Below are 27,870 nucleotides of genomic sequence, written 5' to 3'. Positions count from 1 at the left end.
TTTCAGCAAAATAATTTTATTTCTAACACACGATAAACATATACATCCAGTATGTGCTCATCATGCACATCTATTCACAAATGACTTCCAAATTACAGCTGCTTTGATATTTAGGCATGTACTGAAAGTTATCTTATGATAACAGATATGAAAAATGCTTTTACATGGATGACATTTGAATATACTGGACCGGTCACAGCAGAATTTGCTTTAGTTAGATGAGTTCTATAAATTTAAAAGCTTTAAAAAGTGACTACTTTTGCGTCAATTCTTCCAGATGAGTAGGATGCAGCAATATCAGCCTGTATTCCAGAGAGATCTTGTTAGTTTTTCTGATGGTGGAACCATTTATCCACTGTATTCAGAGAAAAGAAACACAGGTTAGAACCGCTGTTAAGAATCAAAATTACACCCAACATGTAACAAAGAATAATATACTTGCTTTAATGGATCCTACTGTGGATTATCTTAAAACGAGCATAGACAAATGCAAAGTTTCACTACTGCAAAAGCAGGCAACTTATCAAAGTATTTTCTTTTGGGCTTCTTCACTCTTAACACTAATTGTATAGTGTGAGTTTTCACAACAGATTTTTAAGTGGCAGAACTCTTTTCTTACCAGAAGGAACTTACAGAGAATTCTAACATCTAAATGGAGAGAGAACAGTTTTCTGGGTGAAGCAGCCTGTGGCCAGATGGGGATATGGAGCCCAGGAGGCTCAGGGTCCCTCGCACAGTGTCTATGAAGCATCTCACAGTGGATCATGGTTTAGAAAACAATGTGATAGAGAGGGCACTAAAGGAGGTATAGAGCAGCCCATCCCTCTCCCCACATACACTACGGAACTCTAATTTTCTCTTCTCCCCTTTCTTTTCTCTCCCCTTATGTATATATGTATATGGTATGTGAAAATAATATATGTAACATGCATGAACCTGCAAAACATTATGCTAAGTGAAATAAACCAGGCACAGGAAGACAAATACTGCATGATCTCACTTACATATGGAATCTAATAAAGCTGAACACACACGAGTAGAGAGTAGAGTGATGGTTACCAGAGGCGGAGGGGGTGGGTAGGGATGGAGGGAACAGGGAGTTGTTGATCAATGCCTCACTAAGGAGGAATAAGCTTATATATAATATATATAATAAATAATACAGCATTGCATATTTCAAAATTGCTAAAAGAGAAGATTTTAAATGTTTTCACCACAAAAAAATAAGTATGTGAGTGATGAATTTGGTAATTAGCCTGATTTAATCATTTCACTTTGTAAACATATATGAAGACATCACATTGTGCCCTATAAATATATACAATTATTTGTCAACTAAAAATAAAATTTATGTATATATATATATATATATATAATTTTCCCATACATACACATAATTCCTTTTTTTTTTGACTGGTAAGGGGATCGTAACCCTCGGCTTGGCATCACCTGCACCACGCTCAGCCAGTGAGCGCACCGGCCATCCCTATATAGGATCCGAACCTGCAGCCTCAGCACAGGCAGCACCACACCCTCCCGAGTGAGCCACGGGGCCGGCCCCATATACATAATTCTTAATGTTATTTTATTGGGATGTAGATCTTACCATCTGTTGGTATTGTGCAGGCAGATTCACATGGTGGTGGTAACTAAAATAAAATATTACAATTAGTCTAATCCCAGGAAAAAAGCTAAAAAAGTATACTGACAAAAATTTAAAAGAATTTGAAAAGAAGACTATCCCAATTTAGGGGCTCTAATAACTTATATAGGAACAATGCAAGGTTTGCTCTACTGCTAAGAGATGCTAACAAATTCAAGCCTCTTGACTTTTAATGACACACAGGAAAATAATTAATAAAAGTAAATGTTTTCTGAAATGAATAAAAACTGACATACATATATAATGACTTTATGTATACATCCATATATAAAATGAGGACAAAATGTTTGAAAAGTTATGATATGAATTTTTCTTATTCATCTCAACTTTGTCAGGATTCATATACAAATAAAAATAAATCTAAACACACTGGTTTCATCATTAAGTTGTCCTTTTACCCTGGACTGCCCCATTAAGGCAGTAAAAAGTCAGACCTCATTTTGTTTTCCTTATTTAATATTGTAAATGAAAATAATTTAGAACGATCTAGTTCAGTCTTTTTGTTAACCCAAATCAGATCATTAAAAACAGTACAAAAAACAAAATTATTGCTTTGATGATGGTTTACTACCTCACAAGAAGCCTCTTCTAGTATTATAAATTATTCTGGCAGTGACACCTAAAATTTGATAACCTAGCAAGAAAGGTTATATTTCCTTGCTATAACCAAGTCAAGTAAATTCCCGTTGGTTCTTTTGTGAAAAATGGTTTACGATAGATAATAGGCACTTAGGTTACGAGGTACATTCTGGAATCATTTTCCTTTTTAAAAGTTATACTACTTTGCTGTCTGTCCAACTTATGCTTGTCTAGGACCCACCTCTCAGCTTCGCCCCTCAGTCAAATGTCTACTTGCACTTGTTCACGGTTTCTAATTTCAAGGCTCCACACAGTAACATGCATGTAGGAGGGACTCAAATATTTGTTGCAAGAAGTACTTCTCCCCATTTAGCACCGTATATTTTAGCCACCAGGTATTTTCTTTTTAAAGGAAAAATATACATACAGCATCCACAATGGCTTTGGCAGCATCAGGATCACACTTGAAAGGGCTCTCAGACACCGTTGTATTCATGCTATTAAATAAAACAAAAGTAGCCATATAACAAAATCACAAAAATTCTCTCAAAAATTAAAAAATAAGTTGAAGATGGTAGACCAGATGACATCCAAGTATGGTTTAAATGAAAGTTTCCTCACCTATGTTAAACATCTTAATTATTTATTTAGGCAAGGTACAGCTATTCTTGTGGTCAGTTTTATTCAAATATCTTAACAAGTTCAGATTTAAGAATCTAAGATGAAATACTTTGTAATTCTCACTGAAATAGCTAAGGAATGCAAATTAAAATGAGAAACATATATTTTCTAATCGGAAAAATGAAACAAACAAGAAATCTCAGTTCTTATCAGTGGTAGAGAAACATCTGAAACAGACACTCCTGGAAGGAGTTCATCATTTCCAAAAAATAATTCGGTAAAATGTATCCAAAACCTTTAAAAAGTTCACAGGCTTTGATAGAGAAATTCCGTCTCTAAGAACCCAGAACAAGATTAAAACAATGATGTACAAAGATGTGCACCATACCCTATTCACGATTAATAATAGTGAAAAATTGGAAGTAATCAATATGACCAATAATAAATGATTAAAAACAGCTATCCACAAAATGGAATATTATACATAGATGGAATGTTATATAATATTATGAAAATATTATATTTTTAATTACATGGGGAAATGCTTATAGTGTTCAATTTTAAAAAATCATAAAACAGTATATATATAATAATATGATCTAATTATTTTTTAAAATATTATATACTTACATAAAGAACTGCAAAAAAAATCCTCCAAATATTAATAGGGGTATTTGGAAAAAGTGTGATTATGGGTGATTTTTAGAAAATATGTTTTCTTTTTGCTTAGCTGTAGTTTAAATTTTCCTATATATTAATTATTGTAGTATTAATATAATACGTGCATAAGCAGAAATATTTTATTAAAATGAAATACCTAGGGTTATCTGCTACTTAACATACATTAAGGCCATTTCCATATAAATAGTAAGATACTACAAAATAGAGAAGTTAACTTAGAAGCTAAGTCTTATGATTGTACACTTTCACACAAAAGTGTAACTCACTCTCCTTGCTTTTTCTCGTTTGTGGAAGGACAATGTTTTCATTTTAGAGGACGTTATCCTGACACAGAATAAAAGATTCCTGAAAGAATTATTTTTATTCATTAGGATGTTCTCACACTCAGAAAAAAAATCTTAACTGCCTAGATAATTTTTGACATTTAAAAAAAACTGAAAGTATTATATAGATAGAAAACTCAAAAAGCACAGCAAGTCACAAAATGAAAGCCTTTCTCTCATCTCCAAAAGGATGTCTCCAAAGGCAACCATTATTGATATTCTTGTGTTTCCCTCCAAAAAAAAACATTAAAAATATAAATAGGTAAATAGATGCTGGGATGTGTGTGAGCGTGTATTTACCTTGCATAAATGGGATCATACTAAATACACTACTATGGACTTTGCTTTTCTCACTTAATATATTTTGGACATCATTCCATGTCAACACACATACAGATTTTTTTTAATGTGCCACATAGTGTTCTACCATATGGATGTACTTAACCATAACAATTTGGTTTTGCTAACTTTCTGCTATTATAAATGATGCTGTATTGAAAATCCTTATACATATACCTTGGTGAAGGTTTTGGAATATATGTATAGGATACATTCATAGCAGTGGTGCTACAAAGAAAAATACCAGTATATGCATTTAAAATTTTTGAACTACATTTGGCAAGTTGCCCTTCACAAAGGTTGTACCCATTTATACTCCCACCAATTATAAATGTTCTTGGCATTCCTGGCTATCATCTATTTTTTTTTTAGTTTTGCAAATCTTATCGGGTATAACATTATCTTGCTGAATTACATTTTAAATTATGAGACTGTACATCTTCTAATTGAACTGCCTCTTCCTGTCTTTTCCCCATCATCTACAGAGTTGTTAGTCTTTTTTTCTCATCAACTTGAAAATGCTATTTATAAATTAAGGAATTTAGCAAATTAACAAATTAAGGAACTGATGCTGGTTTTAAAAAAAAAAAGAAATGGGGAAAAATGGTCTTCTGATACCTAAAAAATAATATTAAATAAAACTTTCTTCTATGCATTTTGAGTTTTGTGCTCTGTTTGGAAAGGCTTTCCCTAATACAAGTTAATAACTACATTCATCTATGCTTTTTCTAGAATTTTTTAACATTAAAAATTTTTCATCTGTCTGGAATTAAATACTAATGTAAGACAAGGGTTGCAAACTCAAATGCCAGCAGAGAGCACCAAATTAACCTAAGGGTGTAAAATGGGCTGTAAAATAGGATGGAAGAAAACCAGCGCTGTGCTTCTTTCTACAGGGAGCACATGAGCCCCTGCCTGGTTATGGTTACAGCATCTTTTTTTTTTTTTCTTAAAAGATGACCAGTAAGGCGATCTTAACACTTGACTTGGTGTTGTCAGCACCATGCTCACCCAGTGAGCTAACCAGCCATCCCTATATGGGATCTGAACCCATGGCCTTGGTGTTATCAGCACCACACTCTCCCGAGTGAGCCACGGGCCAGCCCCTACAGCATCTTTTAAAAACAAAACAAAACAGCCAGAATGTGATGGTGGATGCCAGTATGCATCTCTGGTATAAGGAGTGTATGAGATAAAAAATCTAGTCTTATTTTCTTCCTAAACAGCCAGTTAGTCCAAAACAATTGTTCCATCCCTCCTCCCACAACCAGGCACACTGCCAGCACTGTGGGGCCTGCCTGGGTTCCTGAGGTATGGAGCTGGGAGCCACCAGCAAGTAGGTAAGGAGCATGCCAAAAACATCACCTCTATGTGGGTTGTGGGTGGCCCACCACAACCACCACAATAACCACGGCTGCGGCAAAGGGGCTAGACGCCACAACCACCATGCAGATGGTCTGCCAGCCACTGGAGTGCATTAACACAAGGAGAGCCACCAGCAGAGACCAAAGAAAAGAAGAGGATGTCTCTCTCCACAAAGCCCATTCCAGAGAGACAGAAGAAGCATCTGCTCAATGACAATATTGGGGGACCTGAACACACCTCTCAGCATTGGACAGATCATCTAGGCAACAAATCAACAGAGTAACCATTACTCTTTCAGAAGGAGAGAAGAAATCTAGGGTTATCAGAGGTGGGAGGGGGAGGGAGAGGGCGATGGGGGAGATTGGACAAAGGGCATAAAGAATAAGTACGATTTATAACAATATATATGCAAGTAATATTGATTTGATCAACATATGTCAACATTGAACCCCAAAAATATGTATAATCAAATCAATTATGATTCAATTTTTTTAAAAAAAGGTTAGGATGGTTAAAAAAAAAAAGTGTAACATTCCGTGGCCTACTATACTATTTAAAAGAAAAAAATAAATAAATAAAAACCAACACCAAAATGAAACAAAACAATTGACCCAAAATACCTTCTTTATTATAAACTAAATTCCCATTTATCTTCAGATCTAGTTTAGGTCTACGAAACTCTAACCAAACTCAATAATTGGACTTTCTTCTTTAATACCAAGCTTTTAGTAAAACAATAGAAAGCTACTAAAATAATTAACCCTTCTCTCTACCACCACTACCTTCTTTTTTTTTCAGAATTTTCCTGGCTATTCTCACATGCAAATTTTTTAAGGTGAAACTGAATGTTATTCTTGAACAAAAAGTATATCTTTCTATTTAATATATTTTATATTCCTCAATAGAATCTTAAAGTTTCTTCTCTGGGTCCTACAGATTTATTGTTTATACCTGGGTGTTTTTAAAAACATTCTATGTAGGATCTTTTCTCCATTACAGATTCTGTTATAGTTTATTTAGAAAGCGATCAATATTCATACATACTCATGTTGTCATCAATCACCTTGCTGAATTCTTTATATTTTTTTAGGGCTCGCAATGCACACAATCATATCATCTGCAACAATTTGCTCCTCACTTTCCAATATTCCTACATCTTACTTCTTCCTCTTAATAACTTCATTTACTTTCTCTTATTTACTTCATTCTATTTCCAGAACAACATTAGTTAAGTGATGACAGTGAGCATCTTATAAATCTTTAAATATCTCTTATAAATCTTTAAATACTTAAGAAGTAGTATATCGTATTGATTAAGAACAAGGGTTTGGGGGCCAGACACACTTTGGTGTAAGTCCCATCCCCAACACTTATTATGGGGTGAATATGGTTAAGTTCAGTCTTCCTGTATCTCTGTTACATGCTTAGCAAATATTAACTGCTCAATAAAATCAGCTATTATTGTAAGTAGCAGTAAATCCAGTGTCAATGGTAGATACTGGTTTAGCTGCACCAGAGAATAACAGCCCTTGCACTGAAACTTATTTTATACATTACGGTCCTAGCACCCTGATGCTAGGAGCCTTTCCCAATCACCTCACACAGCTCTGATCTTACTGTCCCCTCTAAAGTTTTAGTTTGTGCTTGTTCAGAGAGTGTCTTATGGATACTGTTCAGCTGTTTATTATATAGTTACCTTCCACTGACTGACAAAACCAGTTATCTCTTTTCTAAGTGAATATAACAGTACAGAGTTTTATGGTTATTAAAATCTTTGGTGCAAGCTGGTGTTAAACATGTAGAAAAGAGTTAACACTTACCAACTGATTCCTTTTCCGTCTGCTTTCTTAGTCACTAATGCTTTCCAATGGTCATGAGTACTTTTAACAATATCAACTGCAAAGTCCTACAATTTGAAGAAACACGCATTAAAATGATAGAAAGGTGTGCTTTTCCTATTATCAACATTTTCCCAAAGCTTGATACTTTGTTTTGAATCACTTCCTTGTGTTAAAAATGGAACAAAACATTTAAATGAACAAATAAACACTAAGACTGTCTTATGTCTTTAGACTTTTATTTTATCAATCTTTAGATGGTAATAATACGATTAAAATTATAAGTCTCAATACAAACAGGCCTAAAGCTATAGTTCCGAATGACACATTACCTTATCTTTAAATTCTGCGTTGAAAGCAAACTCATTTTCTGGTTTTCCATCAGGAACCTTGTACCTTCTAAACCAGTCCACGGTAGCTTCTAGGTAGCCAGGTTTCAGCCGTTTGACATCATTAATATCTGAAAAGAGAATAAGCAGACTGCAAGATACATAAATAATTTTCCATGCATTCAACCAAAATATCAAGTATTTAATTTGAGAAAGCTATGGGATAAACTATCAAGAAAATTCAAGGCTTTATAACACCAAGATCAAGGGTTTGGATCCCCATCCAGGCCAGCTGCAAGAAAAAAAAAAAAAAAGTTCAAGATAATGTTAGAGCTAACCATTTTGTTGAGACCCATACACATTAAAAAGAAATCATCTGGTGTCCTAGAACAGCTCTGACATTAAATACTAAGAGAACGATCAGTACATACTAACTTCTATTAGATAAAAGAGGGAAAATGACCAGGGGCGACGTAATGAAAGAACCAGTTTGGCAGTATGAGTAACTCTATGAGGAGAGTAGAAGATACTAAAAAAAGACAGGTTCAGGCTGTATTTCAGAGAATCACACCCCCATTACATACTAAAAACAAGAAAAATGGATCAGCCTGATATCCACTGATAGGTTACATATTAAATGTGACTAGACTTTGCTTGATAGTACAGGCATTCTACATCATAATGCTTTAGTTCTAGCCAACAGAAAAGTGTACTCCTTAAAAAACTTTTAAAAGTTTCTGTATAGCCATCACCAATGGCTAGCCTCAGTGTCATCAAACTAAACTTTAAATGACCAAACTCTGCGTAAACCCAGCAAATAGAAGATAAAAGTGCTAAAAAGTCAATCAGGAGAAGTATTAGTTGAAAGAGGAACATTCAACAACAGCAGCTTATTTATATCTGTATAAGATAACATTGCTTCAGTCCAATTTATGATCTACTTAAAGAATTATCATGCATTCTATTATCACAGTACCACTAAGAGTACAGAAAGTTTACATAGTAAACTAGGAAATGTTTAAACACTGATAAATTTCAAAGAACTTATAATTAACACAAAATGTATCACCTGACAGTAATAATCTGAAAACCCAGAATTGCTAACCTGTACTAAACTGAGAAACAACTTCATCAATGAGTACGATGCTTATGTGTAGTTTTTTGCCTTTAGTTTTTACTGACTCCACTCATTTCTAAAGTTACTTAGGTCAGTACCTTTCCTCCCCATCCCCTTCAGTAAGGTTATATCATATATTTGTAACACAGTTAGATTCTTTTGTCACAGTCTGCATTCCATCCTGGAATTGAGCTCGTAAGTGATTTTTTTTAATGTGCATACATCAAGATTCACTCCTTGTGGTGTGTATTAGTTATCTATTGCTGCTGTAACAAACTACCACAAACTTAGTGGCTGAAAACACAAATTTATTATCTAACAGTTCTGTGGGTCAGAAGTCCACATGTCTCACCAGCCTAAGATCAAGGTGCCAGCAGCGCTGTGTTCCTTTCTGAGGGCTCCAGGAAGACTCTGTTTCCTTGCCTTTTCCAGCTTTTACAAGCTGCCACCTTTCCTTGGCTTGTGCCACCCCCCACCCCCAACACTTTTAAAGCCAGCATCTTTGCACCTCTCTGACCCTTCTCCTACCATCACATCTCTCTTTGACCGTGGCTGGGAAAGGGTCTGCTTTCAAGGACTCGTGTGACTGAACCGGGCCCACCTGGATCATCCAGGATACCCTCCCTATCTCAAGGTTCTTAACCTTAATGTCTGAAAGTCCACTGGCCACATAAGGTAATATATTCACAGGTTTTAGGGGTTAAGAAGTGGACATCTTTGGGGTGGGGGCATTATTGTGCTATTGAAAAGTTTTATGAGTTTTGACAAATACATAGTATCATGTATTCACCATTAGTGTCATATAGAATAGTTTTCCCTCTTGTGGTGGGCAGAATATGGTCCTCCCAAAGATGTCCATCTCTTAATTCCCAGGATCTGTAAATATGTCATGTGTCATGGCAAGGGGGAATGAAGGTTGCAGATTAAAACTAAGGTTGCCAATCAGCTGACATTAAAATTGGGAGATTGTCCTGGGTTATCTGGATGGGCCCAATGTAATCATAAAGGTCCTTATAATGTGGAAGAGACAGACAGAAAAGTCAGAGTTAGAGAAGGAGCTATGACAAGGAAAGCAAGTTTGGAGCGATACAATATAAAAACCCAACTTGCCAAGGAATGTGGACAGCCTCTAGAAGCTGGAAAAGGCAAGGACATGGATTTTCTCCTAGAGCTCCCAGAGGGACACTTTGATTTCAGCCCAGTGAAACCCATTTGGGACAGGCAAGAGAAGACTAATTCAATAACTAGATAAATGAATTAGATCACAATCTAACTAAAAGCAAGGTTGATATAAAAATAGTCAAGATAAGTTAGACAGAGTAATAAGGTATAGACATTGCTTTGACCAAAAGGACTTCAGACAACCAAATTATAGCATTAGCCCACACATTTATGGTCAACTGATTTTCAACAAGGATGCCAAGACAACTCAATGCAGGAAAAAAAAACTTTTCAACAAATGTTGCTGGGACAACTGGATATCCACACGCAAAAGAATGAGGCTGGACCCCTATTTCACACCATATACAAAAATTAACTCGAAATAAATCAAAGACTTCAATGTAAAAGCTAAATTTATAAAACTCTTAGAATGAAACATAAGGTTGATTTTTTAAAATTTATTTATTTTTTCTTAAAATAAGTCTTAATACATTTAAAAAGATTAAGATCATAGAAAATATGTTCTCTGACCACAATAACAGAAGGAACTTAGAAAACTCACAAATGTGTGGACATTAAAAAACACTCTGCTAATTAAACAATGGGTAAAAAGAAAAATCAAACTTAACCTGTAGGAAATTAGAGAGTACTTTGATATAAAAATCAAAGCACATGTGGAAATGTATAGGATGCAGGATTTATGCAGTGCTTAGAGGAAAATTTATACTTGTAAACACATATATCAAAAACAAGAAAATCTCAAGTCAGTAAGGAAATACAAGTTTAAATCTTTGTGACCTTGAATTAGGCAATAGTTTCTTAGATCTGACATCAAAAGCACAAGCAACAAAAGAAAAAATAGACAGATTGAACTTCATCAAAATTAAAAACTTGAGTACTTCAGAGGATGCTATGTAGATAATGAGATCTACAGAATGGAAGAAAATATGGGCAAATCACCTATCTGATAAAGTCCTACTATCCAGATTATATAAAAATGCTTATAACACAACAATAAAGGCATACCCACTAGGATGGCTATAATCAAAAGGATAAATATAAGTGCTAGTGAGGATGTGGAGAAACTGGAACCTTCATGCACTGCTGGTGAGAACATAAAATGGTACAGCTGCTTTGGAAAAAAGTTTCACAGTTCCTCAAAAGGTTAAACGCAGAGTTACAATAAGACTCAGCAACTCCACTCTTAGATACATACCCAGGAGAATTAAAAACATATATCCAAACAAAAACTTGTACAGGAATGCTCATAGCAGCATTATTCATAATAGCCGAAAACAACCCAAATGTCTATCAACTGATGAATGGATAAACAAAATGTGGTACATCCACACAATGGAATAAAATTCATCCATGAAAAAAAAAGGGAACACTGACACATGCTGCAACATGGATGAACGTAGAAAACATGCTAAATGAAAGAAGCCATGAAACATCTAGAATAGGCAAATCCATAGAGACAAAAAGCAGATTAGTGGTTGGCAGGAGCTGGGAGTAGGAGAGAATAGGAAGTGACCTGAAGAAATGGGGATGGTTGCACAATCTTGTGAATGTATGAAATGCCACTGAATTGTACACTTTAGTTAAAATGATCAATTTTGTGATGTGAATTTTACTGCCAAAAAAAAGGGAATGAAGTGCTGATACATGCTACAATGTGGCTGAACCTAGAAAACACTATGCTAAGTGAAATAAGCCAGACACACAGGCTACCTATTAATGATTCCATTTATATGAAATGTTCAGAACAGGCAAATCCATAGAGACAGAAAGTAGATTAGTAGTTGCCAGGGACTGAGTGCGGGGGATACAGAGTGACTGCCAATGGATACAGGATTTCCTTTTGGGGTGAAGAAAATGTTCTGGAATTAGATGGTGGTAGTGGTTGTACGACTTAGTGAATATAGTATTAAAAACTGCTGAATTGTATTCTAAAATGGTGACTTCTGGGGTGGCTGGTAAGGTCACTTGGTAGAGCGTGGTGCTGATAACACCAAAGTCAAGGGTTTGGATCCCTGTACTGGCCAGCTGCTAAAAAAATTTTTTTTTAAAAGGTGACTTTTATGGTATGTGAATTATACCTCAATTTACATACAATAAACATACTCAACATTTTTTTAAAATAAATAAACATAGCAACTGATTATTAGTGTTTGGGGAAGAAAAGGCAAAAAACATAAACTACCAGATTCTTTCTTTTCTGAATGAAGGAGAAGTGTACCCCAAGTTCAGCAGTAGAAATATCAATGCTTTGTCCAATGTTTTGCTCTGCCGTTCCTTAGCACTTTGAAGGCATAGGCTTACAATTCCATCATTACAGGTTAAGTTTGGCGGTGCTTACGAATTAGTTAGAAAGATTTCACACTCTTCAGTTTCTTTTTTATTTATTTATTTATTTATTTATTTATTTATTTATTTTTTAAAGATGACCGGTAAGGGGATCTTAACCCTTGACTTGGTGTTGGCAGCACCACGCTCAGCCAGTGAGCGAACCGGCAATCCGTATATGGGATCCGAACCCGGGGCCTTGGTGTTATCAGCACCGCACTCTCCCAAGTGAGCCATGGGCCGGCCCTTTTTTTTTTTTTTTTTTTTTTAATTTTTTTTTTTTTTTCACAGTTTCTTACCATTATAATTAGCTGCATCAGGATCATCCACGTTAATGGCAATGACTTTCCAGTCAGTTTCTCCTTCATCAATCATAGCCAATATGCCCAGAATTTTCACCTTGATTATTTCACCTCTTGCACATACCTGAGAGTCAATAACCACAGTCAGGACAACACTACAGAATGAAACATTGGAAGAAAAGTTTTACTTGGTAGATAAGAGGAAATAAGGAAGAAGCCAAGTTTCTGCAAACTTACCTGAAGATTGTTCCTTTAAGCACATTTTTAAAAGCTAGACAAGTAAATGCTTCATCAGTCCTATTAAAGGTGAAAATAGGATGTATATGTCCTGTTTCCTTATAGGTCACAAGAAAACCAGTAACATAGTTCAGGGTAATTAAAGTTTTTTACTATATGATTGGTTGTGGGGAAGAATAAGACCTCCATAATTTGTTTCAAATACATATCTTAATGTACTTCCTTTACCTTTATTTTATAGAAGCCACTGAGTTAGCAAGTCACACAATATGACTTAAAAATTTTATGACAAAAAGATGGAATGACAACTTAGTTTTTAGTTGTTTGTTTCTACTTTCTCTGAGCCTGAGAGAGGTCACAAAGAAATAACTATTATCAGAATCTTAGAGCAACCCACTTGACAGAGGAATCCCTACAAAAAGTCTCCAGCTCATGAGATTATTTGGCTTGGGTCAATTCACTGATCACTCCAAATCATTAGGCAAGGTTTGCCTTAAACTCGTATTGAGACGAAATTTGCTTCCTATCCTTCAACTATTGACTAGTTTTCTGTCTTCTACAGCAATGCAGAACATGTCCACTTCTTCTACATATATGTTCAGTCATACACCCATTATATACACATTTTTTTCCCAGACTAGATTTAAATGTACAGATTATAATATACAAATACTTAGAATGAAATTGAAGCTTTTAATTTAATCACCCAGAGACATCATTATTTCACTAAAATTCATATATTTTATTCACAATATTTTTTAAAGTATGAACTTTGGTATATTTAATTAACATCATCTCAACACTAAAGAAAAACTGTCAGATTTCCTTACCTTGCTTCCAATTTCACACACATCAATTGGATCATTGTCACCACAATAGCCAGTATGTTTGTCATTGTGTCCTGGGTCTTCCCAAGTCTAAAAAAAGAAAAATAAAGTTTAGAATATATCATTCCTACACATGCTGACAAAGTGGTTCATGTTGACACTAACATTCCATGAACATTTCTGCAAAAATATGAATCTTCGGCTATTTTTTTCTCATTTTTTAAGTTCTTTATTCACATTTAAGAACCTTAACTGCACACAATAATTTAAATTAAATGCTGGAACTCCTATTATACATATAATACTAAACTAAAGTTTAAAACAGATAATAATCCTATTTAAAACAAACAAAAATCAACTACTTAATAACTGAGACTAGGCAAACACAAATATAGACCCAAATATTTACTATAAAAATATATCAAAAGAAAATGACTTTGATAAACTCTTCTAGGTACCTACTATCTGCTACTAACTAGATTTCTTTTACAACAACGTTCTAAAACAGAGGTAGGTAGGCATTAACATCAAAATGGAAATGATATGCTCTGATGGTAAAAGTGTCATTGCTAACCAAGAACCAAGGCTGAAAAGTTTAATCGGGATTTTCTGAAACTTTGAATGATTGACTTTCTTTCCTTGCTAAATTGCAAGCCAGAGTCCTTGCAGAGCATCTCACAAGAGAACTGACAGCCTGTGCTTGCCAGAAAGTTAAGTTTAAAATGGAACTTTTTTTGGCACTTTTCTCCCCCAATCAGAACATATTACTTAGATTTGTTTGCCTACTCAACTGGAGTAAAGGCAACAAGATAAAAGCAAAGGGGGATAAAGGAAGACCACATCTAACAAAGCCAACATTAAGAGAGCAAAATCCAACCCACAAAAGAATAAGTATTTCAGTAATGTTTCCCAAAGGGACAATATTTCAAGGCTAAATACTACATCAATTGAAGTACAAAGTAAAGCGCTATAATTACGGCAGACAAATGACTTTGTGATTACCTAATAAACTAGATGAGTTCTAGTAACTTACGGATCGTTTCATAGTAGATTACACTTAATGAACTTAATGGTTAATAAAAACAAACCATCTATCAACAGGAAAAAAAAATCTAAATTAAATATTTAGTAAGTGTCACAGCATTAAATCATAACTGCCACAGTATTAGCCTAGCCAAACCAGAATCAAATATGTCATTTACTCATAACAGGCACGATTCTAGCGATTCTTCATTTGAATATGAAATAACCTATTACATAGTGGCATTGTGCTGGGGATAAATTGGTAAACAATGCAGATACACCCTTTCCTCAAAGGATAGACTGTTTAAGAAAAAAGGATCTCGTCACTACTTTATTACAAAGAGCTTGATCTAAAAAAGAAGGAATTAGGACTCTAAACATAAAAGTCAACAGCTATGAGAACTTGTGGTTGTCAGGTACTAAGGGCTTGATTTCTCATGATAATCATATGAGCTAAGGAATATTAATATCTCAGGGAGGAGGCATTAATGTCTTAAGGAGGAAGAAAGGGAAGCAAGTTAGTTAAGCTAGGAAGTGGCCAACTAGAGATTTGAACCCTGGTCTGTCTGGTGCCAAAAATCAGTGCTTTTAACCACTACCATACATTGTCTGTCTTTACTTAATAGACTTGTCACTCAATCTGTAAAGAAAGAATTTATATAGCTTATAAACAGTCCAGAGAGGAAAAAAACAGTATTTAGAGAGGGAAAAAGAGTATTCTAGAAAAGGATAAACTTTCAAATATGAATTTAAACATTCTAAATATTTACCTTTCAATATTTATCTTGCAAATAAATTCTTCAAGAAAGCATTAAAATGAGTTAATTACCCCTTGTAATGCCTTTAAAATCTACTATAGCAAAAACTTTCTGAAGGTGTTTAAATCTTTTTTTTTTTTACAACACCAGTAAGTTAATTTTTAGTAAGCTTTTTTAAAAAGTACATTTTCAGCAATTGCATGAAGACATACCTGAGGGATGGCACCATAGTTCCAGATATATCCCTTATAAGGGAACAGATTCGCAACATAACGAAGGTTTCCTTTTTTCACGTCTTGTTTAATTGGGTTTAAAGGGTCCTTTGTAGCAATCTGAAATTAAAAATTTCAAATCATTGTATATTTGGAATGTAAAACACTACTCAAATAAGGATTTGAGGAAATGAATTAAGGTATGCATGTGCCCTGATTCCACCTTAATGATAGACTTGATCCCTAACATTTTTATGATTTGAACTAAGAGTGTTACTATAACCATCCATTAACTGGAAATCAGCCATATACTTGAGGTCTATAGGAACTATAGAAGGAAAAAGAACATTTACTAATTCCAGAGAGCAAAAATTTAATTAATTGAAATAAATCCTAACATTTGAAAAATAAAAGTACCACGATTTTAATTAGAAGGGCAAAATAAATATTATCCAACTTCAGTTTTCCTTTAAAGTATTTAAAATTATTCAAATATTTGAATGCTTATTACATGCAGAATGTGGTTACTATAGGAAAGTTTAATTAAGCAATGTGTAATAAATAACCATAATGAAAAGGCAACTATGTTAGGTGTCATCAGAAAGAAATTAACAAAATGCAACAGAAATTCCAATGAGATTATCTGTGGCTGGGATAACTATGAAGGAGTCCGTGATGGATTTAAAGAGAATAAAAGGAGAAAAAGGTAGTTCTAGGCTTTGGGAATGTCAGAAGCAAAGGTGGGGGGAAGAAGAGTTTGGGGCATATTTGCAAATAGTAAATGGTTGGGTCTAGCTAGAGCACAGAGGGAAGTCTGGCAGATGCACTGGGAGATGCAACTGGAAAATAGATTGGAATTAGACCAAGGAAAACCTTGGAGTTTAGATGCTTTATCCTTGAGCAAATCAATGTGGCTAGAGCAAAACAAATATCCTAAGTATGACTGTAGTGGAAAGAGAAACATTACCTCCATCTTTGCATTAGACCAGCGTGGTACTTCAACTACCATGTGGAACACATCCTGAAAAGACAAAGAAAAAGTGAGATGGTTATAGAAGCGAATTTGTTCTTTTACTTCAGGGAGAGAGCCCTATTTCTTCCAAAGTTAATCTATTCGTTGTAGTGGATATTTGAAGTCAATGAACTTTTAACAAAAAGCATCAAAAAAAAAAAAAAAAAAAAGATGGAATGATAGATGAAGAGATAAGGCAAATATAGGAAAATATTAATTGTAGAATCAAGGTGCTGGGTATATGGCTATTCACTGTATAATTCTTTTAACTTTTCTATACGTTTTAAGTTTTTCATAATAAAATATTGGGTGGGAGGGGGGAAAAGAATGTTTCCAGAAAAGAAGGAAACAGTTTTAAACAAACATAACAGAACCTGTATCTCTGAAGAAGGCCATCTTCAAAACAATCATCTAAAAGGGCAGGTGTCATTTCCTCTGGTGACACTGCAATTACTCAAAATGTTCTTGGAACTTCTATCCCAGAGGCAGTTTATAAGACATACCCCAAATTAGCCTAATTACTTGGTTATAGTTTAGTTTTAGCATCAGACAAAATTAATCAGCTCAATACCCACATTAACCTCCCAATTTGGCTGTTTTTAAAAATCAAGTCCCATGGGCTGGCCGGTTTCTCAGATGGTTACAGTGCGGTGTTATAACACCAAGGTCAAAGGTTCAGATCCCTGTACTGGCCAGCCACAAAAAAATAAATAAATAATATACAAATAAAAATCAAGTTCCCCTCAAGAGGGCTAGAAGTTTGACAGTGAAGATAAAAGAATATGTTCCAAAAATATCTTAACCATTGGCAGTTCTACTATAATTAGTTTACGGCTTTAAATTGATTACTGCACTTTAAAGTGGATATATATTCGGGGGGAAAAATTCCCAGATGCTTACAGTTTAAAAACACAATGAAAAAAAAAAAAAGCATACTTTACCATCTCATTTGGCAAACTGGAGTTAAATATGGACTTGACATAGGTTCTGTAATTAAAACTGAGCTTTAAATAGTCAGAGTATTATTCTTACCAAGGAATAAAACTTTAATGCAGTTTTCAGTTCATAGCCTCTAAAAAGGGCACAGATCTGCAATTACTAAATCTACAGTAACTCTTTCATAAAAAGTATAATTTTAAAAGTTGATTTAAAATTAATGTTTTAGAATTAGCTCTTTTCTACTTTGCATCATAAAACAGGAACTGATAAACTACAAGGATATAAGTCAAAGGTTTCAAGCCAATAATTACCTTGCTGCTACTTTTAACCGAGCAGAAAAGCTACATAAATTTATATTCGAAAGTTCTTTCACTTATTTAAGTTCTTCAAACCATGGGAGACTAAAGCATTCCATGGGTTTCTGCTCCAAACCTCCTGACACCTACTTGATATAATATAAAAAACAAAAGAATGGAGATATTACTAAACCGAGGACTACATAAACCACTCCAGCTCTTTAAATAACTAGTTGGTTTAGAAAATGTAATTGTTCATGGGTAGAAAACCTTAGAACCAATCTTCGATCAAAGTTCATTTTGCATTATAAGTTTTCAAGAACAGTGTCTATCTAGTACCACTTCTCAGATATGAAAGATCTGTAGGTCTGTGATACAAGAAGTCAAGGCTTTAAAAAAGTTTTCAGCAGCAATATCCTCAAGGTTCACAAGGTGGAGCTGTTACAACACGGAAGATTAACTGAGACGTGAAAACCAAGGAGACTGGTTAATATTTTAGTTTTTAATGAAAGTTCTATATAAGATTACTTTATTCCTGTCTCTTCTCAATTGTTTCTTTCTTATATTTGAAAAATATGGAACACTTCACGAATTTCCGTGTCATCCTTGTGCAGGGGCCATAGTAATCTCTGTATCTTTCCAATTTTAGTATATGTGCTGCCGAAGTGAGCACTAATTTTTTTTTTTAAAAGAAAATGCCACCAAATGAGTATATTCCTTTAATTAAAAAGCAGGAAATATCAGAGCTCATAGAGCTGAAATCACTAATTCAAAGTATGGAAACTATATTGAACGCTTTAATGGAATTAGATGATAATTATGTAAGCCTCTCAAAACAATCTTACCTAATATTAGAAACCCACATAATTAATAGGGAGGGAAAAAAATATTACAAGGAAGAAAACATCCTTCAGAAAATGGTAAGAGAATTCTACTACAAACAGAACTATGAAAGCGTGAAGGTTTGGTGTTTTTTAGAAATTAGATGGGTCAGAAATAGTAAGGAGTACCTGTAAAACGTCACAGTCAATTCATTCATATTTTTCAGCAAATACTTATTGGGCACCATGACTATATGCCAGATACTTTTCTAGTCTCTGAAGACTAGCTGTGAAGAAAATAAAAGTTCTTTAACTCTGTAAGAGATGGATTTCCAAACCAGGTACTTCCAGCTTGCAGGCCTCAGGCTACAGCTTGGGGTTCACAAACCTAGGGGAGTTATTAGTCTATAAAATCAATGTTTGGCACATTTTCAAATGCACGTAGATGCTGTAGTAATTACTATACTTTTTTTAAGCAATAAATTTGTAGTAGCCTTGAGTCATTCATTACTCCATCAATAATTATCACAAAGGATACTTTTAAATATTTTGATATTTAAAAAAACAGCATTCTCATCTTTTTTTTTTTTTTGCAGCTGGCCAGTATCATCAAACTCTAGAAAGAACTACTTTCAGCAGGAACTACTACTAAGAACAACTAATTTCACCTAGACTTCATAGCTACAATTGAGGGAGTTGCCACTAGGTGAACAGTGTGATATTTTGGATTTTCAGGGCAAGTGATATAAGAAATTCAGCCAATTACTCCATTGCTAAAAAACTTCCATGTTAAAATATTACATATTCTAATATTTCCAATATTTATGCACTTAGAAATACTGAGACAACATTTTAAGAAATTTAATATCACCAGTTACAAATTCATGCCTTCTTTCTCTAATCCCAACTAGTTTATTGTCTTATTATCTTCATTGTTAGGACTGCCTAGAACTCTGTTCCCCACTTCTCCCATGCATTGGATTCTAAATCTTTGCTCTGGTATAAAGGCTCTCAGCTCCCTGTTTGTTTCAGAGAAAGAAAGGAGGAGGTTAGTCTCCTTAGAGGAATAATTTTGATACACCTCTGGCAGGTAGGGAAAAAGGCAAACTATAGCTTTAGCTCTGAATTCCCAAAGTCAGAAACATAAGAGTTAATCTCACTTCCCAAATTTATAATAATTTCATCAAATAGTCAAGAATGTTTTAATGTTAAAGATGTCCAGATTCTAAGGAAATTAGAAACTTAAATCTAAATTATATCATTCCCTGAATCAAAAAGATTTAAAATAAAATTGTTTCAGGGACAGAAGAAATATATTTTATATCTTGGTTAGGCTTATACTTCACTGATTAAACAGGAATATTACCATAGTACGGTCAGGATAAGTCTCACATCTAAACTGACTAGTGTTCTTGCAGGCCAAGTCAGTAGTATGACAAGGCATTTACTAATGAATAGGTGATGGTGATTTGGTAGGTTATTATTACTAATGTAGTTAAGTACATATATATAGGGAACATAGTCTTAATTACATACCATCTCTGAATCTTAGTAGTAAAATTAAATGTGTCTTTACTGAGAGACATGAATGCCTCATGACTTCTGATCTGTTTCCAACACTGGATCTGAAGCCTAGTGAATACGACGTACTGTGCTGCAGAATTACACAAGTGGCTGAAATTAGCATTTTCAAGCTGACTCATCATGTGTTTCTAGATAACTTCAGAAATCAAGTAAATACCAGACTTAGAAAGAAATACAAAGATCACCCTCTGATCCCACTACCCATTTTTTTTCTTGCTGGCTGGTATAGGGATTGAAGTCCAGACCTTGGTGTTATGAGCACCATGCTCTAACCAACTGAGAACCTGCCAGCCCTCACCACCCATGTTTTAATTTAATTGTTTTGCAATAAAACTTGGAGAAAAAGTGTGGTTTAATTTTCTTCTAAATTCATCTAAAGATTAGACATAGAACAAGAAGCTAATATAAAATAAGAATAAGCTCTACCTTTTTTTTTTTCCTGTAACTTCCAGAGTAGATTTGGAGTATAAAATACCTATCAGAAGAGCTCGTGTAATTAAGGAAATGCTCCACTCCCATAGAAGTGACGTGAAAAGGTGCACCAGATTTCATCATTTCCAAGAATATTTTACCTTAATCAGTGCTTACCAAGTGACAATGGCTCTTAACCCTTATTTTTAAGTTTTGGCTTTAAAGTTGGTTATATGATCATAGAAGGATATACTCTAAGATGTTAAAAGTAAATGGATTCCTGAATTATTTCCTTGACAAATGGCCAAAGTCTATTGGAGGAGGTAATAGAAAGAAATATGATGAGCAAAGTTCATCTCTTATACTTCTTATTCATTTAGAATTATAACTTAACAAAGAGAAACATGATTTATACCAACCAAAAAAAAAAAAAAAAAATCTGCTCAACAAATTGTGTTGAGTGTCCAGGGGAAATAGGAAATAGTTAAATCCATCAATGTAAAAAAATTAAAAACACACACACACAACTTTCAGTAATACCATTTTCCAATTACACAGATTTTCTACTTATAGCAGGTCAAACTCCTGTATTTACTAATACACACTGCCATATGTATCTATATAACTTAATAACGTAACTTGCCACGTTATAACTAAGAACAAGCTCCTATTTTTTCTCTTCATATAAGCTTTGAGATGACTAAATTTTGAAAACAGGTATTCTAAACATATTCTGTTTATTTTCTACTCTTTATAAAATCAAGCAAAAGGGTCTGCATTTCCAGTTGTCAAACTTTTCTATGATTTGCAATGATTAAGTAATTTGACCATGAAACCTTTCCCAAGAAAAATGAACACTTATACCAAACTGCAGAAAATATTTCGTTAAGTCTGAAGCATCAATCTGTATGATTAGAAGCCTGACTTTCTTTTAGAAGGGAAGAAAAGAAACACAGTTCCATATTTATATGAGCTCCCAAGAGTCACCAGAAAAATAAATAGAAGCCTACATTGTCACAACAAGTATTTAACATGAAAGTTTAAGACACGGAATAGAGGGCTGGCCAGTTAGCTCAGGTGGCCAGAGCATGGTGTTATAACACCAAGGTCAAGGGTTCAGATCCCTGTACTGGCCAGGTGCCCATGGAATAGAAAAATATTAATCTTCTAAAATTAGCCATGCTATTCAAGCACTTTAAAATTTAGGTAAAGCTTTTATCTACCACTGTTTCATACTGTTTATACTATGTTCTGGATTTTTAAAATTTCTGGTATCACAGAAGTCCAATAGAAGATACTCTTATCTTAAAGTGCTTTTATATTTGATCCCAAATTAGACCCAGAGCAAAGGACATCTGTACAATTAAAAAAAAAAAAAATCCAGTGAGTCCTTGACCTTTGCTTTCTCGACCCACTGGATTTGGAAATAATCCAAGCAAGGTATCCGAATCACAAGAATTTCCAGATCTGATTACCGAATGGCATATATTAAATGTTGTCCACACTGAAAGGTCCTGACATGGAGTAGAATATAAGTCCTTGGACATTTTTCCTTAGGAAAGCTGACTGAGTTGTTTTATCTATTTTATAAAAAGATGACCGGTAAGGGGATCTTAATCCTCGACTTGGTGTTATCAGCACCACATTCAGCCAGTGAGCTAACCGGCCATCCCTATATGGGATCCGAACCCGGGGCCTTTATGTTATCAGCACCACACTCTTCCGAGTGAGCCACGGGCTGGCCCAACTGAGTTGTTTCTAAACATTCTCACTTGACAATGAAATTCCCTTGTTATCACCCCTCAAATGACTGACCATATTAGAGATAAAGTCTATGGCCATGCACACAAAAACGTATTTATGTAAATTTAGTTGCACTGGAATAAAAAAATAAAAATGAAAGAAACTCACACTTCTGTAACAAACTGAATTAATCAGATCTTTTTGGGCTATAATCCAAAATAATTTCTACCACACCGTTGCGTTTTAAATAAATAACTTCCTTGAAAACAAAACAAAAGAACCCTTTCTGGCCTCTCACGCAGGAATCAGAAGCCTGAGGTCTGTTGCAGTCTGGACCACTCGTGAAATCCAGAGTTGTCACAGGGCTTATGCTTTTGAGCTGGAACAGGATGGTATGAGGACAGAGTCTTCAGCTGAGTAATCCACATTATAGACACAAACAGTGCCATACAAGACTTCAGTGTCTCATAGTAATCTGAATGATGATGTTTTACATGACACCAAAATGTAGTCTGTTTCCTATTTTGGAGTAACTTAAAGTAGCAATATGAGTAGTGACCACAACTTCTATGATCATTCTGGTCTTTGGCTAGAATATTGTCCAATTGATAATAAACACGAAAAAAACAGCTTTTCCTTCCTTAACACACCTGTATGCGAGGGTACCACCAATAAATATAAAGTCGTTGTTTTATATCTCTTCATTATTCAAAATATTCTGGGACATTATTATAAAGTACTTTACAGTATGATATCCATACTATTACACAACAAATAATTCAAGCCAACCAAATGAGGCCAATTCAAGAGAAGAGGATTTTGCAGTTCATATTAACTCCCAGGAAATCAGAGGTAACAAATTAGTTTCTGAATAAACACAACCTTGAGACTCCCACAGGGAAACTCATGCCAATTAGAGGTCCCTCCTGTAACTGTGGCACATAATTGGCCTCGGGCTGCTTGCTCCATTGCCTCCAGCTGGAGCCCAGAGCAGGCAGTCTCCTCTGAAGCAATGTGTAAACTGGACTCTCTGCCAGTGTTGGTACAGAACTGCAGCAAACTTCCTGGTAGAAGTACAATGAATTTGTCTATTTCTATCCGATAGTCAAGCCCTTTGTCTATTTCTATCTGATAGTCAAGCCCAGAAAATCAGTAAGACTCTGCACACACAAGGACAAAATTTCATCTTTACTTTTATTCTACACATGCATTGGAATGTGATGTTCACATGTATTATGTATCGACCTCTAGCTAAGGAAGGTCAATAACCTATGTAGCTTTTACAATTCAAAAAGCTTTGTATTCAGTGTGAATCAAACTTCCTTAGTAAAGAAAAAAATATGGAAAGGTGTAAAAAGAATCAGATATTTGTCCTGTGAGAAGTTCCTAAATACAGTACAATCGTTCTCCCATTGGGAAGGAGGTTAAAAAGACCTTTTTTTTTTGGCAGCTGGCTGGTAAGGAGATCCGAACCCTTGACTTTGATGTTATCTACATCATGTTCTCTCAAATGAGCTTATGGGACAGCCCTCAAAATAACCATTTAAAATTGTACAAATAACACATGCTCTTTGTAAAAAGATTAGAACATATAAAAAGGCAAAAATGGAAATAAAACAAAGAGTCACAGGTAATGCCACCTCCCAAGAATCATAAAATATTCTGGTATATATAGCTGTAGACTTTTTTTCCTAGAAAAGTAAAAATTCTTACCAATTTGTGGTCAACCTACCAATCTGCGCTAAAATTAGATTTCTTCAGCTCACGGGTATGTAGGAACAGATGTTTCTTTTTGGAACTCTGTGTACTTACTTTTATTAACACCATTTGCAAATCCTAACTCTATTAGCCTATTAAAAGTACTGAATTTTCCTGTACTCAATGAATAATCTAGTTTATTTTTACTGTTTAATAAACATCCCACAGCCAAAATCCCGTGTTGCCTACCTAGTTTATTTTAAAATCACTAATAAAGTACTAAGATTTTAGTTCCAAATTCATATACAGAAAAGACCAACGTGATTGTTTCAACCAAAGCACCTTTAAAATTTTTGCCTTTATTTTTCTACTCCTTCCTCAACTTACAGTTGCTTCTTTAACCAAATAATCTGGTTTTAAGACTGACTTTTTATTTAGTCAATGAATTTTTAACTCATAGCACAGTGAGACATTTAAAGCACTTTTAAGAGACATGTAAGAAAATTCATATGTAGAACTAGCTGATGTTCAAAAACAGAGATGCCTTACCTTATCTGCATAAATTGGAATATCATGAAAGGGAGATATATACTGTCCTTTTTCATTTTCTGCAAAATAAATTAGAAAAAGTTATTATGATTAATGATATTACCAAATGCATGAAGTACATGATTTTTATACCAAGATTTTATTCCTGAACCAGAGAAACTAGTTGTATATTCCACTTTTCCTGACCCTCCTCCAAGACTGGGTTTAAGTTTTCATTCTATGCACTCCATAGGCATCTAACCGGTAGTAACCCCTATAATGAGAGCAGAGACTGCCTTACACACCTTTGCATCCCCTGAGCCTAACAGTGCCTAGTACACAAAAAGCGATCAAAATGTTTTGGACTGATCTTAGTTAACAGTCTACAGAACTATTATGAAGAACTTGAGGAGAATTGGGGTGGCCAGTTTGCTAAATTATAAACTACGTTGCTTTGAGTCATGATCCAGAAAGATAGAGCCATCTTAGATTCTGATTTTTTCATAAATACAATCAAGTTGCCACAGCACCTTCACAGAGACCCTCTATATTCCAGAGACCTAACTACCAAACCTAAAAAGTAATTTTAAAAGTCGCTCACTATTCTGTAGGAAACCTAAGCGTTCATCCACACTGCAACCCTTCAAATTCAAAAACCAAAGTGGAACAGAAAAAATTGAACAGTGACCACTCCCAATCCCATAAAGGTCCCTTCAGAGTCAATTGTGACTCTGCAGTCTGTCCAACCCTTATCAGTTTTAAGGAGATTGACAAATATAACATTACAAAGGTAAAAAATTTTATTCCTCCTGTTAAGAAAGGATGCTAAGAAACCTGTGATTTAAAAACACACACACACTTAAAACTAGATAATTCTATGGTTGGTTCTAATTATTGGTATTTCTTAAGTCCCATTTGATAAGAAAAAGTTACTTTACCCAGTGACGAAGTCAAGGAGTCCCTTTGGTCTCCCATAATGGCCATCAAATAATGCCAGTACATAACATAAGTAAAAAACGGCGTGTGTGTTCTGCATATACAGCTTGAAGACAGTTACTTAGATGATCTCCTCACTTTCACACTAGAGTCACCTCTCTAAGCCCCTCCTATAGAGAAATTGTGGAGCCAACACTGTTTCCAGAAAACAGTTCCTGCACCGCCCTTGCTGCTTAATCCAAAATTAAATAAAATAGGGAGTCCTACCCTTCCTGCATTTTACCTGGTAATTTAATCTTCAGCTAGATGTGTAAGCTTAGGGTTCACTCCTCTCCTCCCACACCAGCAACTTCTTGCTAGGAGCTTTGTTCATTCGTTCTGTGTTCCATTAGTCCCCTCTCCTCCCGTTCCTTTGCCCTTCATACACAATTCACAGAGTCCGCTGCATCTGCCCATTTCCTTCCAAATAAAACTGCAAGGAGGTTCCACCAGGAGCGCCTTTGGTGACACACTGTCGAATGCCACCTTTATTGTCAATAATCTCGGGGGTGGGGGGTGGAGCCGTGGTAAGAGGGTAAGGATAAACCCCAGGTTGCTTTCCTCCACTTACAAGGCAAAAGTGGAGGGTGCGCCAAGGAACTTGGAGAGCCGCCAGCCTGCAGCCTCCTCGCTTAGGTGCAGCTCTAAGTGCAGGACTGGGGAGAGGTATCCCCTAGACGCCGATTCCTGCACAATGGTAAAAACTTGGCTCTTTCTTACTCATGCGTCCCAGACTGACGTCACCTGTTTGACTGGAGGAGACCAGCTTTCTGTTTCATATGGACCATTCCTAGCATCAGCGCTGACGGGAAAAAGGCGGCAGGAGAGGCAGGACCGCTATTGGACCCCTGAGGATAGGCCCAGCATCTCCACTGCCGGCTCCTGATCCTGGCCTCAGTTTCCCCGTCTGCAGAACGGAGGTGGGGGATGGACCCCGCTCAGCAGCGACAATCCGAGCTTAAGCGGCGGAATTAAGGTCTTAAGGAAGTCACCGCCCCCCCCGTCCTGTCCCCCGTTTCTTCAAACTGAGCAATCCTCTTACTGGGATTATTTTACCTCCAGGCACCTTTCTAGGGTGGCTCTGGTTTTCTTTTCCCGTGAGACCCTGCCAAGCTCGACACCTGCAAAACTAGCGTGGCCCAGGTTCGGTCCTAGCGAGCGTGCGAAAGAGGGTATTCCCCTTCAGCACACAACGATGGCCGGAGGCCGACCCCGCCATCCCGCCCACCGGCGGGAAGTGTGAAATGTGAGGGCCGGCCAGGCCCGGGGACGGGCCCGAGGAGCCCGGCCCATGACGGGGACAAGGGGCCGAGAGCGGGCCGCACCCGCCCGCGGGACGCGAGGAGAGGCGAGGCCCGAGAATGAATGGGCGGACGGGGGAGAGGGGCCGCGGACCGCCGACACTCACTGAGGAAGACTCGGTACTCGAGGGTGAAGGGCGCAGCGCGCTCCTCGCTGCTGAAGCCGCTCATGGTGCCTGAGACGAGCCGCCGCCGCTGCCACAGAGCCACCAGCCCGCACGCGGCGCCGACTGACAAGGACAGAGTACCGCGCCTGCGCACTGCGAGGACAAGACGGGCCGGCCGGGTTGGGATCCGCCTTTAACACCGCTCCGCTCGCCTTCTCATCCCGCGCGCAGGCGCACTCTTCCCGGCCGCGCCTCCGCGCGACCCCGCCCCGCCCCCCCCCCCTCCCCCGGCTCCGAGGCCGGGCCACGTGGCTGGCCGCCGGCTCTGGCTCTGGTCTCCCGAGGCTGCCCCCCGACTTTACGCTCTGACCCGGCTTGGGCTAGGTAAGAGCTGGCCGCTGAGCTCTCCATCACGCACCTAGGGAACTCACCTTTGACTCACACACGCCTCCCGCACAGCAGCTCCTTATCTCAAAAGGCGCCGATAAGTCATCTGCTTCCCCAGACAAGGCCTGCTTGCGGCCTTAAAGGTGAGCGTTTTTCTGATCCGTTTTAGCAAATTGAGGCATATTACTGACCCCCCTTCTCCACTTCCTAGTGTATGACATCGGGCAACTGCTTTTAACCGCCTCGAGTTTCTCATCTGAGAAATGGAGATAATAATAGTAACTATCTCATGGGTTGCTGGGAGGTTAACGGAGTTGATCCACGTCAGGGGCTTGGAGCAGAACCCG

At 36.4% G+C, this 27,870-nt stretch overlaps 1 protein-coding gene and 1 non-coding gene across 3 annotated transcripts; both read right to left on the bottom strand.

Moving 5' to 3' along the window:
• On the bottom strand, positions 1–27,758 carry PPA1 (inorganic pyrophosphatase 1). Of its 2 annotated transcripts, XM_063102972.1 has the most exons (12): positions 27,568–27,758; positions 27,137–27,289; positions 24,775–24,833; positions 16,689–16,742; positions 15,722–15,841; positions 13,732–13,818; positions 12,662–12,788; positions 7,742–7,869; positions 7,392–7,477; positions 2,670–2,739; positions 1,607–1,649; positions 1–355 (listed from the first exon to the last, which is right to left on the bottom strand). In XM_063102972.1, the coding sequence occupies exons 2-12, from the start codon at positions 27,198–27,200 to the stop codon at positions 324–326; spliced, it is 870 nt and encodes a 289-aa protein (XP_062959042.1). In that variant the 5' UTR covers positions 27,201–27,289; positions 27,568–27,758; the 3' UTR covers positions 1–323. The 2 variants fall into 2 exon arrangements, with proteins under 2 accessions (XP_062959042.1, XP_062959044.1); XM_063102974.1 differs by lacking the exon at positions 27,137–27,289 and having other exon boundaries at positions 27,568–27,757.
• Positions 18,538–18,641, bottom strand: LOC134382830 (U6 spliceosomal RNA). Its single transcript, XR_010024099.1, has one exon. It is a non-coding gene; the product is annotated as a U6 spliceosomal RNA (small nuclear RNA).
• Positions 27,759–27,870: the final 112 nt, after the last annotated feature.

This window comes from Cynocephalus volans, chromosome 7, assembly GCF_027409185.1.
Source record: "Cynocephalus volans isolate mCynVol1 chromosome 7, mCynVol1.pri, whole genome shotgun sequence".
Lineage (NCBI taxonomy): Eukaryota > Metazoa > Chordata > Mammalia > Dermoptera > Cynocephalidae > Cynocephalus > Cynocephalus volans.
Note: the sequence above shows the minus strand (reverse complement) of the source record. Positions and strands in the feature narration are given on the sequence as shown.